We start from the raw sequence: 19,844 nt of genomic DNA, 5'->3' as shown, positions 1-19,844 counted from the left end.
CAAAGCTGATATATCTTATTAAAAACACATCAGTGAGTCACACCGCTGCACTGGGTCACATGTTCCTTCATCATGAAGAGTTTGGTCACATTAGTTTGTTTAGAAACGGCTCCAAAGACTAATAACAGCATCATGTTTTCAGTCTCTGGAGAGTAGTTCTGTGTCTTTAAGAAGCCACCGTGCATGCACGAGGATGCAGTTCTCTTTACGGTGAACAATCACCTTTTTTTTTTCATGCTTGTCATATTGATCAGATTCTGACCCAAACATTGTAAATTTCTCAAACAAGTTTAGTACAAAGTCAAGACTTTGATACGAAGCACAACAAGCTAGCAGAGTGATATCAACAGACCAGTAGCGTCTGTTGATATCACGAGACACGGAACTACTCTCCGGAGACTGAAAACATGACGCTGTTATTAGTCTTTGGAGCCGTTTCTAAACAAACATGTTTTCAGTCTCTGGAGAGTAGTTCTGTGTAAGGCTGGAATTTGTCCTGAGAAACTTACAATGTAGTACAAAGTCGAGATTGTGATATGCAGCACAACAAGCTAGCAAAGCTGTAAACAGAACCACATTCTCACACATGCTCAGTAGCGTCTGCCTTACACAGAACTACTCTCCGGAGACTGAAAACATGATGCTGTTATTAGTCTTTGGAGCCGTTTCTAAACAAACTAACATGACCAAACTCTTCATGATGAAGGAACATGTGACCCAGTGCAGCGGTGTGACTCACTGATGTGTTTTTAATAAGATATATCAGCTTTGATACTCGTTAGTAGATCAGTTCATTGTTGGTTTGGATCCAAACATGAAGACAAATATAGAAAATCAGCAGACTTATGCTTTAAAACATCTGTTTGACTGTTAAAATGTGAAAATGATCAGTGAGTTGTGACGTCAGCTTTCTGCATAAAAAGGGATTCTGCTTCCTACAAGAACTCTTCATATATCTGGAGTTAACATCGTTTTTTTTCTTCTTCAGTGATGTTGAACGTTGGTAGAAACTTGTCTGGGGGGTATTTTATGAGTTTTAAACCATTTCTTCCCACTGAGCACATGAGCAGCGATTAAAGAAACTTTATTTAAAACCCAGATCATGAGCAGAAAACTACACAACCCAAAGATCTAGAGCTGAAACAACCAATCAATTATATGAACTATTAATGTCATTTGTTTTCCAGCAAATTAATTTATTCATTCATTAGTTTTTCAGCCTCTTAATTTAGAAGATTCGCTGCTTTTTTTTTGTCATATTGTGACATTTTTTTTTACTATTTTCTGACATTTTTTAGACCAACGATTAATCGATTTAATTTAATTGAGTAAATAATCAACCGATAAATGAAAGTTCTCGTTAGTTGAAGCTACATAATAACATTGAATTTAATTAAATAAATGATTGAACCAGCAGGGTTCAAACAGGAAGTAAAGCAGTTAATTGTTCACTTTTGGTAAAAATAAAAGGAAGCGAACACAGTTGAGGGATCTGAAACACATTGCTGGTGTGTGTGTGTGTGTGTGTGTGTGTGTGTGTGTGTGTGTGTGTGTAGGTCATCAACAGTTGCAGCTATAACATAATAGACTTTGACTTGATTTGTACTCAAATAACCATAAACTTGATACCAGTAGTGATTCTGTGTGTTTGGACGAGTGTCTCATGTTTCTGTCTGTCTCTAGTTGCTGTAGTTGTTTGTTAAAGTGCCTCCTAGTTTGTTTGTTTGTTTGTTTTTTTTCCAGCATTATTTTTGCTTCAGCCTTGTTGTCTTAAAGCACAACTTTAATCATGATAGATTTATTTAAACAGGAAAAACTAGGAGTTATTAGATTCTCTTGAGATGAACTATTGCGTAAATATATGTAATATATATATATATATATATCATTTAACGCTGTAACTTTTGTTTTTATGGAGACGGTTAACAGATATATTTTCCTCATAAGTGAGGTCGAGGTGTGACGGGATCAACACGCTGCAAAAAAAAACAAACATCCGTCTTAACAAGTCATTTAATCTCATTTTCAGCCTCATTTTCTTCAAGCAGCTGTTACAATGAAACCAAACACACGTGAGCGAATTAAAGAGTTTTAAATCTCTACGGGAGGATAAACTGCTGCTGCGGTTGCTTTGCTACTTAATGAACCTTCAACACAGCAGCAGGTCGATCTTTGCTGTGTAGTGATGTCGTCTCAACAACACGTAGCGCGGACGTTGATTCAGATGATTCGGTTGCTGTTGTCAGAAACGGAGACGAAAAACGTCTCTGAGCGACCTCTGACCTCTGTGCACATTTACTTACTTACCTGAAAACAGCTCTGTGATTATATGATGGGAGAAAGTTGCTTTGAGTCTCAGATCTTGTGAGTTTGAAGGTTTATCAGACACCAAAACGCTGCATAGCGGCGTAATATTAAGAGGAGAATTATCATGGAGGCAGTTATTTTATCTTAAACAGTAGAAATACGGCGTTAATCTACCAGGAATGTGTTGTTTTCTCCCTGAACTCCGTCTGAAGGCGTGAACACGCCAGGATTTAAAAACTGTTGCAGCAAACTCAGTAAACGGCAGCGATCAGTTGATTCCCTGCAGGAGCTGAAGAAGAAGATCTGAACTTTGGCGTTGAACAAAACCGTCTGCTCAGAGCTGACCTTTGATAGGACGATGAGTTCATAATGGAGAGACGTGGAAGTGGAGTTAGAGTTTTATTTTCCCTCTTAAATCTTGTTTTATGGTGTAAAAACAGTCAGCAGGAAGTTAACGGAACAGAAGAGAAGCTTCAGGAGTTTCCGCCTGTTCAGCCGTCGACCAATGAGACGGACTCGTTCTGGTCTCCAGGTGTGATTCAGGTGTGTGTTCACCTTTAGAGAACGACGGAGCACAAAAATAACGTTTGATTCTGGAAAATTCCTGAAATAAAATGATTCGTATGTTGTTTAAGAAAGTCAGATTTACGGACGTAAACTGAACTAAATGACTTGTTAAGATGATGTTTTATTTTTTGCAGCGTTCGTTATCACAAACGTCTGTCTGCTGAATAAAGTGCTGAAGCAGCAGATTGTTACGATCAGTAAGCAACAACAAACAAGCAAAGCGTGAACGTTTCGTGACGTCACCTGCAGGTTTCTGAAGTTTCCTGCATGTATCCACCACAGCTGAAGGAAAAAACACCTAAAAAAACACATAAAAACTATTTTCTTTGAATAATAATTGGTGTCTGATATGATTTTTTTCCATTGAATAAGTTCGATTACTCCACTAGAAGTTGTTAAAAATCCAAATATTGTTCATTTGAGAAGTTGAACAGCTGGAGAAACTCCAGCGTTTGTGCATCACACCCGTGCACGTCGCACACTGGCTCCAAACTAGCAGTGATGTCACAAATCCTGCTCGGTGTTTCGCTGCTAACACGCAGCAAATATCTGTAAATGCACAAAAAAAACTTTCTACGTCTAGTAGCTGAATGTGAGAACAGACCTGAGTGGAGACTTTAATATTTCTTTTCTTTTCTTTGTCGGTAAGTTCGACATCTAGTGGACGTTTTGAGGAACTGCAGTGTTGTTTTGTTTCGTCAGCTGTGGTGGATTCAGTGTTTTTAATCAATGTAATGATTGATTTATTCAGTCAGTCGTTTCTATCTGAGTTGTTTTCTGGACGTTTGTTTGTTTTGCAGCAGAAAGTTTAAAGTTGGACCAAAGAGTTTTCAGTTGCCTGCATGTTATTGTGTATTTTTTGTTTGTTTTGACCTTATTGATTCTTTGATCAGCTGAGCTGTACAGTTTAAGTTATGATGCTACAATAAGTTCTCAGACCGACTGATAAGTTTGTTTAAGTGTTTTTTTTTTTTTGCCTAATAAATAAATAAATAAATAAGTCACGATTCAATAATAAAAATGTATAAAATAACAATAACGGTTAGAAACTGAGCTTCTGCTACTTCCTGTCTTTACTGCTTCAGAGGCTTTTTCGTTGGTGGTTAAAGTCAAGATATAAATATCTGTTCATCACAAACAAAACTGCCGTCAGTGACGCTGAATGTGAACAGGAAGTTTCTCCTTAAAGAGGAAGTGAAACTCTCAGGCTGGAGCTTCGCCCTGAGTCTTGTCTCGCAGGCAGATCCTTCATCTGGGATGAATCTTTATTATAACCGTGTCTTTGCTGGAGTGTTTCAAACTGATCTGAACCTTCCTGTTTGCACCTTCACAGTAAAATCCTCACAGTAGCTCTTCTTCTTTCTTCTTCTTTGGATTCATAGTGATAAATATGTTTTTTTGTTTTTATGCATCACTGCTGGTAGCAGAACGAATGAGGAGCTCCGTTAAACTTCTTCATCTAATCAATAAACGCTAAAAAAAACAAAAAAGCAAAAACAAAATTAGCAAATGTTTAATGTTATTTGACATTTAAAGTATTAATATTCATTAAAATTGTCGGCAATCATACAAATAATAATTGTTTCAGCGCCAGTTGTTTACATTTACTTGATTAACTACAAGAAATCCTGTATTTTATTTATTTGATTATTTACATATTTGTTTTGTGAGCTTTGGTCTAAATGCTGTTTGCTCACTGATGGTGATATAATTCTATATAACTGGTGAGGAAGTGCTGAATGAAGTGAATTTAATTATTATTATCTACAAACAGTCACATTTAGTTAAGTTTAAGAAAATATTTGAGAATTATCCTTAAAGAAATGCAGCATGTTTAGTTTGTCTGTATAAACTCTGACCTGTCTGTGCTTTTATTGTGAAGGGGAGCAGGAAGTGTTTAAACTGACCGCAGGGTCGAACTAAAACTAAAACAAAAAAGTTTATTTAAATCTGAATGTTTCTAACGTTTCAACTGAAGAACAAACAAATAAACAGAAACAGTGAAGCTGCGATCTGAACTGGAACGAACCGAACGAGACGAGACGACGGACTGAGAGAGTTTATTTATTTATATCTGCTAAATACGAAGCGTGTGCGTGTGTATGTGTGTGTGCGCGTGCGTGTGTGCGTGTGTATGTGCGTGCGCATGTGCGTGTGTGTGTGTGTGCATGCCTTCCTCTGAGCCTTGCATGCCCTCCAGCGGCTGGACGTCCTGTACAGTCTCCTCAACCTCAAAGGACCAGTATGAAGGATTTAATGGCATCTAGCGGTGAGGTGTTTGGTTTGTCCGTTCTGGGTTACCGTAGAAACATGGCGGTGCGACACAGAAGAGGACCTGCTCCCTCTGTAGATATAAAGGGCTCGTTGTAAGATGACGAAAACACGACGATTCTTATTTCCAGCTGATTAGATATTAATTAAATCTGTTTCCGTTCTGCTAGATGCCGCTAAATTCTGCGCACTGCACCTTTAAATCTTTAAAAACAAACCTGCTTCAGATCTTCACGCTCGTCACGTTCGGTCCACATCTGTACAGTTTGTAAAAGGCAGCACAGGTTATAAAGTTTTCTTTCTTTTACTTTCAGATCTATAAGAGCATATATATAGTTGCACCATGTTGACGTGTGAACCTGTTGATATTTATTTGAAAAGAGGAATAAATATTTCTGGACTTGAATGAACTTTTGTTTTTGTTTTGTTTTTTTTTGTCAAATCTGCATCAAGTTTAATATTTTCTTCACATATTGTGTTTCAACATTTTGGGAAATAGATTTCATCTTCTTCATGTGTTCACTGTGGAGACGGAGTCAGGATGTTAGCCTAGCTTAGCATGAAGAGCGAAGTTCAATAATACACCAACCATCACCTCTAAAGTTCTGGTTTTACAGGAGCAGCAGTGGAAAGTTACTAAAGTATATTTACTTGTATTTTACTTGAGTATTTCCATGTGATGCTACTTTCTACATTTCAGAGGGAAATATTGTACTTTCTACTCCACTACATTTATTTGACAGCTTTAGTTACTTTTCAGATGAAGATTTGACACAATGGATAATATAACAAGCTTTTAAAATACAACACATTGTTAAAGATGAAACCAGTGGTTTCCAACCTTTTTGTCTTTTGACGTCTTACAAAAAGCAGTGTGTAGTCGGGGTCACATTTCACATGTCTATGAGTTGTTAACAGCTCCACCAAATAGTGATTTTTCCCTCTAAACTTCTCACATGCTTTCATTTCAATAAATGTTCAAATGATCCAATATTTCAGCAAAAATCAAAGATTAGAGAAAAAGTCCAAAAACTGAAAACAGATTTGTGTATCAGAACTTTGTTTTTTCTTCTTTCCTCTCCCATTAATCATCTCACCACCCCTCAGATTTATCTGCTGACCCTTTGGAGGGGCCCGACCCCTAGGTTGGGAACCAGTGGACTAAACTAGCTAACTGTATATAAAGTAGTGTAAACTAGCTCCACCTCCAGCAGCTACAACAGTAACATGCTGCTCTAACACTGATGCTTCACTATTAATAATCTAATGATGTCATATATAATAATATATCAGTCAGAGGGACCAAACCACTACTTTTACTGCAATACTTTAACTACATCAAGCTCATAATACTTATGTACTTTTACTGCAATACTTTAACTACATCAAGCTCATAATACTTATGTACTTTTACTGCAATACTTTAACTACATCAAGCTCATAATACTTATGTACTTTTACTGCAATACTTTAACTACATCAAGCTCATAATACTTATGTACTTTTACTTTTTCATTCACATTTTCTTTTTTATCTGTACAGCTACTTTTACACTAAAAAACACACTATTTCGTCTCTTTATTGAGGCTTTATGATGTTTTGATGAGTTAAATATTCAAACCTGAGACTTTGAGATGTAAATATTCCACATTTTAGACACATTCAGCCAGTAAACGTATAAAGATGAGTTTAATCTGGAACCTTGTTGGTTTTTTTTAATGAAATGTTGAAGCGTGTTTGTTGTCATGACTCGTCATTTTATTGTCAGTGTTAGTTTTCGTATCAACACGTCACAAACACACGACCACAAACAAACAAACAAACACACAAAAAAAAAAGCTCAACAACAAAATACATCGTCTCCACATCAGCGAGACTCTTCAGCTGTACAAATAATTACAAAACCTGCGTCTGTTAGAAATATAGAATTCAAGCTTTTTTTTCTGAACACTGCAAAGTCAGTTTTCACAAGTTTTATTTCCATCAAACAAGAATTCAATGAGGTGTTGAGTCTTAAAATCATTTTTTCTTCTTTATTTCAGGTTCTTTTAAAGATTTATAGCTGTGCTCAAAATATCGGCAGCGTCTCAGATATCTCGTTCTTTCTCCCCGGAGGATGAATGAATCCTACTGACTTTCTCCTCTTGCTCTGTGAAATTTGGTTTGTTTCCATCCGAATGAAGCGCAAATTTTAACCTAAAATTCAGAAAACTGATAAAAGAAAATGCAACTGTGAATATTAATAGTTGATTCTCCTGTCGAGTGCAGTAAAAACACAAGAAGAAGAAGAAGATGATGATGATGTCACATGAACAGAGCGACAGTCAGAGCTGAAGCGATGACATCACATCCTGGTGATGACATCACAGCTTCCTGCTGTTGGAAGCGTAACAGAAAACACCGCCAAGAGAAGAAGAAGAAGAAGAAGAAGAGAGCTGACACTGAGAGTAACTGACCACCGCGACTGAAAGGAAACTGAGGAAAACTATGACGACGTTGAAACCGTCGTATCTTTGTGCAGTAAAAGCTGCAAAATATATGAAGTCTTGTCATAATCTGAGAGAAATAGTAAATGTTTCTGTGATTACATCTGTAAAAAAAAAAGCCTTTTATTATATTGTATTTAATATTATCGTTTATATTTACGTTATTGTAAAATTATTAATAATCTGTCAATGTTTATAATTTTCTGTACTGCTTTGGCAGGTTTCTGATCTGTCAATAAAGCTTATTTGAATTTGAATTTAAATTTGAAAAACGTCACCTGCTTCCTGTACGTCAGCGTTTATTCACTAAATCTGTTTCCATCACACTTTGTCTCTTTTTGATTTCTATATTTAGACTTTTCCGCTCACAGTTTTTGATGCGCAAACTGAAAAAAATGCCTAAAAAAGGCTGAATGGAAACAAACCGACGCTCCCCAGAGGATGAACTGTGATCATGGAACAAACTTCACCAAACTTCTGAACCAAAAGTCTGTTTTTCATTAATAAAAACCTCATCAGTTAATAATAAATGGATGATTAATATTTATTCTTTAGGTTTTATACTGTTTGTTATAGAGAAAAAACTTCACAAGCTCATTATGTTACCGAAAGTGTTATTAAATGGGACGAACATTTTTAAAACGTGATTTTTCAATAGATAAACACAAATTGAACACAGAACACTCTACAGTCTACAAAAATGTGTATCAGCTGAACAAAAAAATGTAAAAATTGTGAAATATTTCCATTTTTTAAAATTCTGCGTCACTTTTTGTAAACTTTCAGGCTAAAAAACGGTGTTCAGGGTGTTAATACTGCTGTTAATACAATCAGCAGCTTCCTGCACACTGAAGCTGCAGCAAACCTACATTAAAACTGGTAAAGAAATGTAAATATGCATGTGTGCAGAACAGCTCTGCTTTAATAACCTGCATTACAGGTTTGTTCTGATGCTTTTCTACAAAGTTTTGCGCATTAAGCTTCGGTATCGATCTGAGAGGAGCGTCAGCAGATTTAACGTTAGCTTCTTTTCATCTCCAGCAAGAACTAAATATTAAAGTTTAGGACGTTTTCAACCAACAGCAGAACGTTAATCAGCTGGTCAACAGTTCAGTTTGTCCAATACTTTGATTTACGATTAAATACCTGTAAAACAAACTGTTGTTTTAGTGCTAATTAGCAAACGTTAGCATGCTAACATACTAAACCAACACAGTGAACGTGTTAAATGCTTCGTGACTGTAAACTTTCTAACTAGCCGCCACTTTTCCCACAATTCTTTAAATTTAAAATGTTTCTCAATGAACATTTTTTTGAAAACTCTTCAAAGAAATGAGATTAAGACTCAACCCACAATTAAACGTCTTGTTAAGAAGTACATATTTTGAGGTGTACATCAAAAACATTGTCTGTCTGTGTATTGATATATATATACAGGATATAGATTGTAGTGCATGTGTGTGACCTCTTGTAGATTAATTTTACAGGTTTTTGTCTCAAACAGTCAAGAAACAGAAACAAAATGACTCAAACAGTTCTTCATGGACACTCAGGACAGGAAATTAACTTGTTTGTCTATCGGGTCTCGGTGTTTGGTCAAATTCGGAAGCTGCTCTCATGCTGAAGCCGTCAAAGAGTTTAATGTTCGATAAACAACAGACTTAAAGGGCCAGTCCGTCCATTTTACACATGAAAATCAGTTTACTCGTCATCGAGAGTACGAATCATCCTGTGGAAACAGTCGTATAACGTCTTCTGTGGCTCCGGAGGGAGCCTTTCAAAGTAAATGGAAAATAACCCCCAATGATGTCACGGTGATGTCATCAGGGTTATCTCTGCTTGAGCTTACAGACCACAAATTTATAACAGAAAATATATAATTATAAATTAAGCAGTTGTTACCAGGCAGGGAGGCTCTAACTAAAGACATTATCCAGGTGCATCATGGGAAATGTAGGATCCAGTGTTCTGGGTTTATTTTACCCAAACAAAGACCTAAAAGACAAGATATCTCAACTTCTGTAGCTTCAAATTTGACGATTCTTTCTTTAATCTGTTCCCTCGCAAGTCCCCCAGATTCATAAAAGTGGAATATTTAATTGCTGGAATTCCCCTTTAATTGATCTTTAATCCATCTTTAATGCTCTTTAACAATGTGGTGTAATTTATGAGCTCATCATTGATTATTATTTTATTTTAAGTAAAATTTTCATCTGAAAGTAACTAAAGCTGTCAAATAAATGTAGTGGAGTATAAAGTAGCATCACATGGAAACACTCGAGTGAAGTACCTCAAAATTGTCCTCAAGTACAGTACTAAAGAGAGAGAGAGTACTTAGTTACAATCCAACAGGCTTTTGACCATATCACATGGTCTTCATCAGCAGACTGTTGTGTCAACAGCTGATTCCAAGAGTTTAAGCCATTTTCATGTTCAGAATTTGCAGCATAAAACACTCACGTATTAACTACGAGTGATTGTGTAGAGCTGCAACGATTAATCGATTAATCAATTAGTTGTCAACTATTCAATTAACTGCCATTATTAATCCTTCTTAAAGCTTCTGGTGTCTTTAGTCTCTCTGACAGTAAACTGAATATCTTTGAGTCGTCTTGTGTTCTGGGAAACACTGATCAATATTTTTCACCGTTTTATGAAACTTAATGGATCAAACAACTAATTATTAATCGTTGGTTGCAGCTCTCGTGTTTTGATTCTGTTATCGGAGCATTTTGTGGTTTTAGCTGCGGTTACTGGCCTGACGGGGGCGCTACAGTATTCAGTGATAGAAACAAACACAATAACTGATCGGTGTCAAAGTGCAGAGTGATGCTGTACAGTGGAGAGGGGAGTCATGGGTAGGGGTGGAGCTCTCCGGCGGCGGCGGCGGCGGCGGTTGTGGTGGTCAGACGCTGCTCGTCACTGTTGGTGTGTACAGTGAAGCTGCTGTGGCGGCTGCCCCAGTCGTAGCAGTCGGACGAAAGACTGTCAGAGAGACGAGAGAACACACTTATTATTATTCTTCTTACTGGAGAGTTACAGTAGAAGATCAAGAGTCCGTCTGTGAAATATGACGCTATGTTTGTACCTCGCTGAGCCGTTCTGGGGAGGAATGCTCCACGCCAGGTCGTCATCGCTGTCGTAGCGACGAGGGTTGTCGAAGAAATATCCTCTGGAGGACAGAACGTGGTTCGGTATTCCAGCGGTGCTCTGTGGAGACAAAAAGTCACCGTAAAACAAAACTAAATGTTTAAATGACACAAACAGTAGCTACTATACTCAGTCCCTCCAGGATTTTGCAGTTTTTTTGTGGTTATTGTGGCCAAAACTGCAGTATTTTATGTGTCTTTCTGCAGTAAAATTGCAGGAACAAGGAAAATAACACGATTTCTTTTTTAACTGCTACCAATGAAGAGTCATATGTGATGACATCTTTGGATAAACAGCATACTGCATATCTTGCAGAGGTCAGAGGTCATCTGACCCTGACGGGGAGGACTGACCCTGTCCTGCGGCGGCCGTCGGACCCTGAAGAAGAAGACAACCAGGGAGGTGGGCAGCAGCTCCCAGACGAACAGAATCACCCCAAACACGATGTAACCGGCGTCTCCCAGCGACGACCGCAAGTCCGCCTGGAGGCAGGCAGAGGTCAAAGGTCAGGGCTCAGGGGTCAAATGTTGTGATGGTGTTAAGATGGTTAATATCACTGCGTTGTATCTGTCAAAATACACTAGAAGACTAGAAAACTGTCTCTTATACTTCACATAAAGGCAGTACAGGTTTACACTCGGTAAATGTTTGTGGTTTCTAGAAGAACAGAGATTTACAGAAAATCACTATCAGTTAATTAAAGTCCTATAAAGTTTGTCTACAGGGTCTCAAAGAGAATTAAGTGGACAGCCAACGTATAGCTCAGAGTAACTTTTCACACTAGCAATAAACAACAAGACTGCAACCTTTGTTAATGTACAATAACAAGTCAAGTTACTGTAATGGGAAATTGCTGATCACTCAATAAACACACAAAGAGAGCATTGTCAGGTTATGAAATAGTGTAATCAAATAATACAATCAGAAGTATAAAGCATCATAGTTCTGGAGACAAAGATACCACCTAGATATCTTTACTTTGTCTGAAAGGTTAACCAGTCCCTTAAATACTGCTTGTACAGAATTTAAGACATCTGTTTACTAACCTTACAGGTCAGCAACCCTCAGATAGAAACATAAGTCAAAAGTTCAGCTAACCTAGGAACAGACTTTCTTCATGACCATATATGACAGTACATAAGCACCAAGTAGCATCACAAAATAACATCACTACTATATTAAATTAAGGACAAACCACACTATCCTCTAAAGCTGATCAGTTTTACACATAAACATCTACATAACTATAGTTTATCTTATCACTGGCTCAGGTAAAGGTATAACAGAATAAACTTAACTGTTAAACACACAACTGCCTCATCTTACACAGCAAAGAACTAAGTTTAGAATAGACACAGCAAACACAAACTAACACTAAACTGAACTTAAACACTGTCTGAAACATGTATGATATATTGAAGAAATACATCAAATGATAACCTGTTATTCAGTTTTCTTTTACATTACACATATAAAAACACTGAACACTCACCGATCTTATATTTACAACAACGGCACAAACTATAAAGCATACTTACATATTCATTCATGCACAATAACCTCCTATAGAACCAGAGAGACACTTACATCTCCAAACACATCCGTGCTACTGTCTGGACTGGACTAGCTGACAAAGTAACCAATCAAAGGAGCTGATTGGCTCCTGCCATGCTCGTCTACATGCTGGCCAACGAACAAAGAGTTACATACGTTCTCTTCATGTTGACGCATTGTCGACGAGCAGACCTCACCTGGTCGGACACGTTGTACCAGTCGTAGTCGAAGGAGTTGATGGTCTCGATGTCGGTCAGAGCGAGCACCACCAGGTTGTAACAGGCTCGAGACGAGTACAGCAGCACCACCATGATGCCGATCAGAGTCACCTGACACACTGATGTCCCCTGCACACACACACAGAGGTATCATCGTTAATTATCATCCAGCACAGACATTCAATCAGCAGGTAAACCTTAATCAGATGCTCTGCCATAAACTGGACCTTTTGATTCAGCTTATTAAACTTATTGGTGGACAAGAACATTGATATTCCGCAAAACCCAGATTCATAATTGACAAAGTGTTTTTTTTTACATCCACTGCCAATGTTTTTTACAATTCTGCAATATCTCCGCACAGCAACTAAAGTACAGTTAAGGTTAATGAAAGATCAACGGTTAATAACACGCAATCGTCCGATATGAACGTGATACAGAGAGATACTGCGCTGGAGGTTCAGTCGTCTCCTTCAGAATAAATACTGTATGTGTGAGAAAATATTGTAAACTTAAGGTTCACTTACAAACCTTTTCCAGAGCTTCCAACCGTGTCCCACAGTCACCTGAACAAATTTCCTGAAAAGCTCAGGAAAAAAGATGGTAAGTGAATCTTGAATTTATAGGTTGCAACTAACGATTATTATCATTATCATTATCGATACGTCGTTGTTTGGTCTATGAAACACCAGAAAACAGTGAAAAGTTCTGTCACAGTTTCCTAAAAGCCCAAAGTGATGTTATCAGATTCCCTGTTTTGTTCAAAAAACAGTCCAACATCCAAAAATACTGAATTTACTATCAAATACTGAGACTCTGCAAAGCAGAAAATCCTCACAAATGACTGACTGTATCTGGGGAATCATTTTACTTCAATTATCACAATAGTTGCTGATTATTTTTCTGTCAGTCAGTAATGGATTAATTGTGTGTTTACAATATTTTTATATAATAAAGTTAACATTTATTGCACATTTCCAGCTCTATATTTATATTCTGGGGCTCTACTGGAATATATTTGCATGATTTCCAGTTAAAAACTCCTTATTTATCTTCTACTGGTCCTTTATGCAGCCCCTCAGTTCAGCCTCTGTCTGAAACAGGCCGTTTTAGCTCCTGTCTCTTTAAGGCCCCGCCTCCTGATGAGCCCACTCTGTTCTGATTGGTCAGCTTCAGGAAGCTTCCTCCGGCTCCGGAGGCTACGTAAACAAACTATAGTAGCAGGATTTCACTTCTTTTTCTCCGACTTCACTCCAAATGGAAACTCCTCACATCCATCCGTACATGTTGGAGCTGTAGACTGATACGTCTTTATATACAGTCTATGGTTGGAGCCAAAATCTGATCCCAAATATGCGAGTGGACAAAGCAAAGACATGGAAAAACCTCAGCAACAAAGGCTACGCGAACAACCTGACGTCATCACGAGGAGGAAGTAGAAGTAACGTCGCAAACGAAGCGTTTAAGGCAGGATGGAGCCCTGACTTTTGACTTGCAGGCAGCAGTTTTGAACCTTTGTCCATGTTTAACATCCGGCATCATGACAGTATAAAAATAACAGAAAATCATAAAAAGCATAATATGGCTCCTCTAATAAACATAATCTAGCGGTTCAGAGGTGGTGGAGAAGTCGTGGTTGGCCTGACCTTTGACTCCAGGTAGATGTTGGCCAGCGACATCTTGGCGACCTTGTAGAGGCAGACGGATAGCGAGACGGCGCAGAGGACGAACAGGCTGTCGTTGATGGTTACCCTCACCAGGACGATGGTCTTGACGTCGGCGGCGGTCATCTTGACCAACAGCGCGCAGACCAGATTAACCACCAGGAAGAGAAGACTGACACCCAGGAAGACCAGGTACAGAGGAAGTCTACATGAGAAAAGATGAGATTCAGTTCTGAAAGATCTCAGAAACCAAACGGTACCATTTATAACCAAAAACTGTATTTAAACATGCTTAAAACAGTTTTAACATGATGTTTGGTCTGATTCATCAAAACGTTTTTGAAGCTTGGAGTTTCTTTGTGGAAACAGGCAGAATGAGGTGTTTAAGGAAGTTACCTGTACTTGAGCAGTGCAGGTGTGTACTTGGACTTCGCCTTGAAGTAAACCTGTGAGAAAGACAAAGACTGATTATACTCGTATACATCAGTCTGGTTCCAGACCTCCAAACCGTTGCTCTCATTCCTGGTTAGTCGATTAGTCAATTGCAATAAAAATGAATCACCAAGTATTTTGATAATTTATTGTTTTTTTCATTTTCTGACTTTTTATGGACACATTACAGATAACATTTAAATAGAGTGAGTTAGGTATGAAAAAAGGTTAAAAAAAAATATAAAAGACAACCAATCATATACATCCAGACACATATCAGCCAATGAGGCGTCTTGGGTATATGGTCATGTGGCTTCAGGCCAATCGTTGTCCCAGATGACAAGCAGGATGTTAACAGACCATGACTGTCTCGCAGTCCATCTGCAGGATTTTGTTTCTGACTTGTAAAACATTGCAGACTTCACTGCCGGAGGTTTCCCTCATCACACCTGCTGTACAGATGGGCAGCTCAATTTCCAGTTGCCTCAACTAGCTAACAGTGTTTCTCCTGTAATGATGTAGCGCTGTGGTTCAAACCATTGGGTCATGATGAGGTGTAAGTGTAACGGACCACTTGAAGTAGTTTGGCCTTTGATCTGTCAGTAAAGTAAAGCTAATAAATAAAAATGGAGAAGGACAGTAGGGAGCAAAGCCGTCCTGATTGGATAATCACGACACTGAAGGATCTGAGAAGCAGGAAGCAGTGTGTGGAGGTATTTTCTAGAGAGCTGCTTTAATCTATAAGACAACAAGTGAGTCAGTGGAGGCATCAAACGAGCAGAGCAACATCAACTCTACAACCTCGTCTGACACAGTGCAGCATAGCGCGGTCGTATGACACCACACAGGAAAATATAAATACTATACTGAGCAGTAAGACGCTCTCTCTGTCCACTGACAGATGGACATCGTTGGCCATATATACTTATGACAGTCACAGACACATTACGGTATGTAGGTCTTGTTCCAATTAATTTGAACAAATTGTTGGTTAGAATTTGTTCATACTTGTTGAAAAAGCAACAGCTCTAGTTCATGACAAGACAATTCAACTACTACTCCCCATATTAATGCTCCCCAGAGGTTGAATTTTAAGGACTTTAAAGATGCCCTGACTTTCCTGTCATACAGCCATTAGATCCTAATTCCCCCTTTTACGCAAGAGGTGTGAGAGATGTGACAGGATGCCGTTAACTGTAAAGTCCTAGAAAAACTTCCACAGCCCACTGTGAGCCAGGTCCTCTACAGGAGAGCTGTGGAGATCAACTTTTAGGCTGATGAATGTGGAGGGTATTTACTTCAGAAGGTTGCCTCCGAGCCAACACTCATTTCATTGATCACTTCCTGAAGGTGCCCTCATTAGAGAAAAAAGACACCATAGTATTTGGTTGGGAAAAGATTCTGCGTCATCTCAGCTCTCATGGTTTAAAGCTGCTGGTGAAGAGGCTTGTCTTTATTTTTGGGTCTATTTCAGAATCCAGCAGCTGCTGTGGATAAATGGGTGCAGAGGAGAGGCAGCTGTTCCACTGATTACCCCCCAAAAAATGACAGAATTTATGACAGAACTCTCAGTTCAGTGTTATACGATTTATCCAACCCTGTTGGTTCCCATTTAGCCTGAGACAAAGTCCTTAACATTAGCTGAATGGCAACAGGGGCAGCTGTACCTCAGGAGGTAGAGGGGCTCGTCCAATAATCGTAGGGTTGGTGGTCCAATCCCTGGCTCCTGCTGTCCACACGTCAAACTGCTCTTGAGCAAGACACTGAACTCCAAATGACTCTTGACCAAGGCTGGATTACCAACTGGGAAAAGCGGGGCACTGCCCAGGTTCACCCCACATCATTTGGATTTACATCATCTGATCAATCACAAATTAGTCCAATCTGAACATCTTGTTATCCTGGTCTTGAAGAGGGACTCTCATGACGTTAGTAATTTTAGAGGGACAGGTTGTATTGTTCCATCAGAGGAGTGCTGTAAGGCTGCAACAAACTATTATTTTATTTAATAATCCATTGATAGTTCAGTGTATAAAATGTGGATCATTCTTCCCTGAAGTCCAAGTGAACATATTCAGATGACTTCATAATGGAAAACTGGTAAAACTAGCAAAAATTCACATTTGAGAAGCTTCTACTTGAGAACTTTCAGAGCATCTGTCATAATTAACCATCATTTCAGCTCTTTAGTACTACCATGTGTAGTGGGGGGGTCCCACGGGAGGTAAATCCAGCCTTGCTGTTGACATGCATATGTGCAGGAAAAATGTATCTCGCTTTGAGCAAATTCATCTGCCAAATGAAAGCAATGATCTGTCACAAATCTGTTTGTCCTGAAAACCTTCGTGTGCATTGACATTTGTGTCTTTCAGCACGGACGGAAATCTGATTGACGGGTGCATCATTATCCTTGAGTGAACAACAGACACTCCTCACTTTAAAAATCAATGGAAATAAATGTAATGCACTGTGAGGGCGAAGCTGCTGGTCCTTCATCTGTAATGTCAATCACGAGGGTTTTACAAACTTCAGAACGTTGGTCAACTGGAAAACAAAGGTCTTGCAACAAAACCACAAGAGGTGACCAACAATAAACAACTTGGAGCAGTAAATTTGTGCTGTGAACAACAATTAATCCCAAGTTCTCACCATCTCACTCCTGAAAGATGTAAGTTTACAAAGTCTTCTGCTACCCGACCGGAACGTAACAGGTCCCTAGTATTGGGTTTTGAGTCGGATATGACCCATTTTGTTGCATAACCCTTTTGGCTTGAAGGAAAACCACAGTTTATTTCAACCTGTCTGTAAATGTAGCTGTTGCTCTATGGATCACATTAACTTTGCAGAGATTTGGGAAATCTCTATAACATAAAACTATGTATATCAGAGCATGCGGCCATTATGGCGAACTGCATATGAATCTACATCTGCAGCAAGCTTTTATCTGTCCACCTGGTGAATGTAAGTCCAATATTCACTCTCTTTTAGTTCTGTTTTTACTTTCTACCAACTCCTGAGGGAAATATCTGGCTCTTTAGCTGCTAAATGCTCCACTATGTTCACCAGCTAGTCTACAGCTAACTGTGTCTGTTTGGTGCTGAGCTGGTAGTGTGCAGTGACTTTTCAGAGCTTTTTCTCTGAAAACAACACTAATAGAGCGCTGAGAGTGAACCAGAACAGTAAAAGTTGCAGCCGGACAGATAAACAATGAGCTGAAACTCACTATAAAGCTCCGTAAAGCCGAGAGGAGCTGCAGAGTCACTGATAATTCTCTGTAGGTTCATCACTACGAGCCACAACCAACACATTACACATTCATCCTGTGAAGGTTTCTTTGACAGACTATTAATGCAAAGATAAGAGAGTCCTCATCCTTGTAGTCTTCCTCGAAAAGTCTGAACACACCATTAGATTTCTGACATGGACCACAACCAGCTCTGATCTTACATAAATCAAGCTTTACTCACTCCGTTCAAAAAGATCTGAACTTGTGAATTGTCTTGTCCACGAATATAAGATGACCACAATTTTTCAAATGTAATTTCCAGAATATAATATTGTTTTATATTCAGACCAATACAGTATGAAGACATTCATTATAGCAACTTTAACACCAGGCTAAAAAACACTGTTTCACACATAGTGTGTATGTAAAGATGGACGTAACGAGGTGTGACGTCACACATTGCTCTGGAAACACGCCCCGCTACCTCGGACCCAAGCTAACGCTAGCTTACCGGAAACACCGAGCGCTGCACATTTGAGCTCACGTTAGCTACTTTAGCGAAATTATGCTAACAGGTATCAAGTAACGGGTAAATTAAGTAACATTAAACTCTTGTAGTCTGAGTCAGTGCGAGTCCCGGAGCCGAGGAGAGCAGCAGGTGAGTCAACTGTCAATCACAGCTGTCAATCAACGTCAACACGGCAGACATCAAAGCTACTATAAGTCTTCAAATCTTATTAACAGAGCAATAATTTCCAAAATGACCACCAGCACATTTATTAGAGGGTCTGAATTTAGAGACTGAGATGACTCATTGAAAACAATGATTGACTTATTATTTCTAGAGAGAAGTTGAAGCTTTTTGAATGGGAGACAGTTGGAGCAGCTAACAGCTGTCGGTGGCACTTCAGTGGACTTCCTCATTGGCTTCAATTTCAAGCCGTGATTGCTGCCGCTTGGTTTCACATCGTGTGGTCATTGTGGTAAGAGGTGTGCTCTGTCGCACCTGTAACCACACCCGACGGTGATGTCACGGTGTCCTGACCACACCCTCAAGTACGCTGCTACATCACGGCAGCAAGGTGAGAAGTTAGACCACCAGAGGTCAGCAAAAACAAGATTTTGTAGCCACTGTGAAGTTATTCTTTAAAGAACCAGTGACCCAGTTACACCAGCACCTCCTCCACCGGCACCAGTACCGGTGCCGCCCTCACCTGTGCGCAGTAGAGGTTCATAAGGCTGAGCGTGAAGAACTGCAGGCAGACGGGGAAGCAGTAGAGCAGCCAGAAGGCGAAGGGTCCGAGCGCGTTGGCAGTCACGCAGTCTCTGAAGTAGAAGGAGAAGAGCAGGGCGCGCAGAGCGGCCCACAGCAGACACAGGAACAGGAAGGCCGTCTGGTAGCTGAAACGCTTGTGTCGGTATCGCAGCACCAGCCAGAGCTGAGCGTACACGAAGGCGAAGAGCAGCGAGTAGAAGATGGTGTAGGCGATGGTCAGACCCAGCTTCACGTAGGGGGGGATGGCCGGCGTGATGGTGGGAGGGGGAGGGAGGTGTGTGCCGTTGCCGGCATGCTGCTGCTGCTGCTGCTGCTGCTGCGCCGGGTTCCCCTCCATCGCCTCCCCATTCATCTCCCCGGTGTTTCCCCAGGAGAGGGAGGGAGGGAGCGGGCTTACAGACAGACCGGTGGCCCTCGACCTCCGGAGGAAGAAGCAGAAACGTGTCTCAGCTCGTTAAACGGATCCTTCAACATCCAGACACACCGTCTGACTCAGAGAGGAGGAGAAGGAGGAGGAGGAGGAGGAGGAGAAGGAGGGACACCGCCCCTCTTTTTGCCGGTGCCTGGTGGAGAGTATTGGTGGCTGTTGGTCACATGATCCTGCTTCCCAGCAGGCGATTGGCTGAGCAGGAGGAGGGATGCTGCAGAGAGGAGAGGAAGGTGGAGAGATGGATCTGGAAGGAGAGAGAGGTA

The 19,844-nt window shown here is 39.8% G+C and overlaps 1 protein-coding gene and 1 long non-coding RNA gene across 3 annotated transcripts in view; one reads left to right on the top strand and one right to left on the bottom strand.

The window, feature by feature from the left end:
• The window catches only part of gpr137bb (G protein-coupled receptor 137Bb), a 23,257-nt gene extending 3,413 nt beyond the window's left edge, over positions 1-19,844 (bottom strand). The window contains exons 1-7 of one of the 2 annotated variants that reach the window (XM_044342863.1): positions 19,090-19,844; positions 14,614-14,663; positions 14,200-14,422; positions 12,533-12,682; positions 11,135-11,263; positions 10,720-10,841; positions 10,470-10,616 (exon numbers count right to left, since the gene is read on the bottom strand). In XM_044342863.1, coding sequence (XP_044198798.1) covers positions 10,484-10,616; positions 10,720-10,841; positions 11,135-11,263; positions 12,533-12,682; positions 14,200-14,422; positions 14,614-14,663; positions 19,090-19,503 — 1,221 coding nt within the window. In that variant the 5' untranslated portion in view covers positions 19,504-19,844 and the 3' untranslated portion in view covers positions 10,470-10,483. Of the gene's footprint in view, positions 1-9,950; positions 10,617-10,719; positions 10,842-11,134; positions 11,264-12,532; positions 12,683-14,199; positions 14,423-14,613; positions 14,664-19,089 lie in introns of those variants that run through there. The other variant, XM_044342855.1, reaches the window with a different exon arrangement.
• On the top strand, positions 791-5,551 carry LOC122974962. The gene is made up of 2 exons (XR_006400511.1): positions 791-3,102; positions 3,134-5,551. It is a non-coding gene; the product is annotated as an uncharacterized LOC122974962 (long non-coding RNA).

The sequence above is a fragment of the Thunnus albacares genome, chromosome 3 (assembly GCF_914725855.1).
Source record: "Thunnus albacares chromosome 3, fThuAlb1.1, whole genome shotgun sequence".
In the NCBI taxonomy this organism is placed as follows: domain Eukaryota; kingdom Metazoa; phylum Chordata; class Actinopteri; order Scombriformes; family Scombridae; genus Thunnus; species Thunnus albacares.
This window is presented reverse-complemented; position numbering and strand designations above follow the sequence as displayed.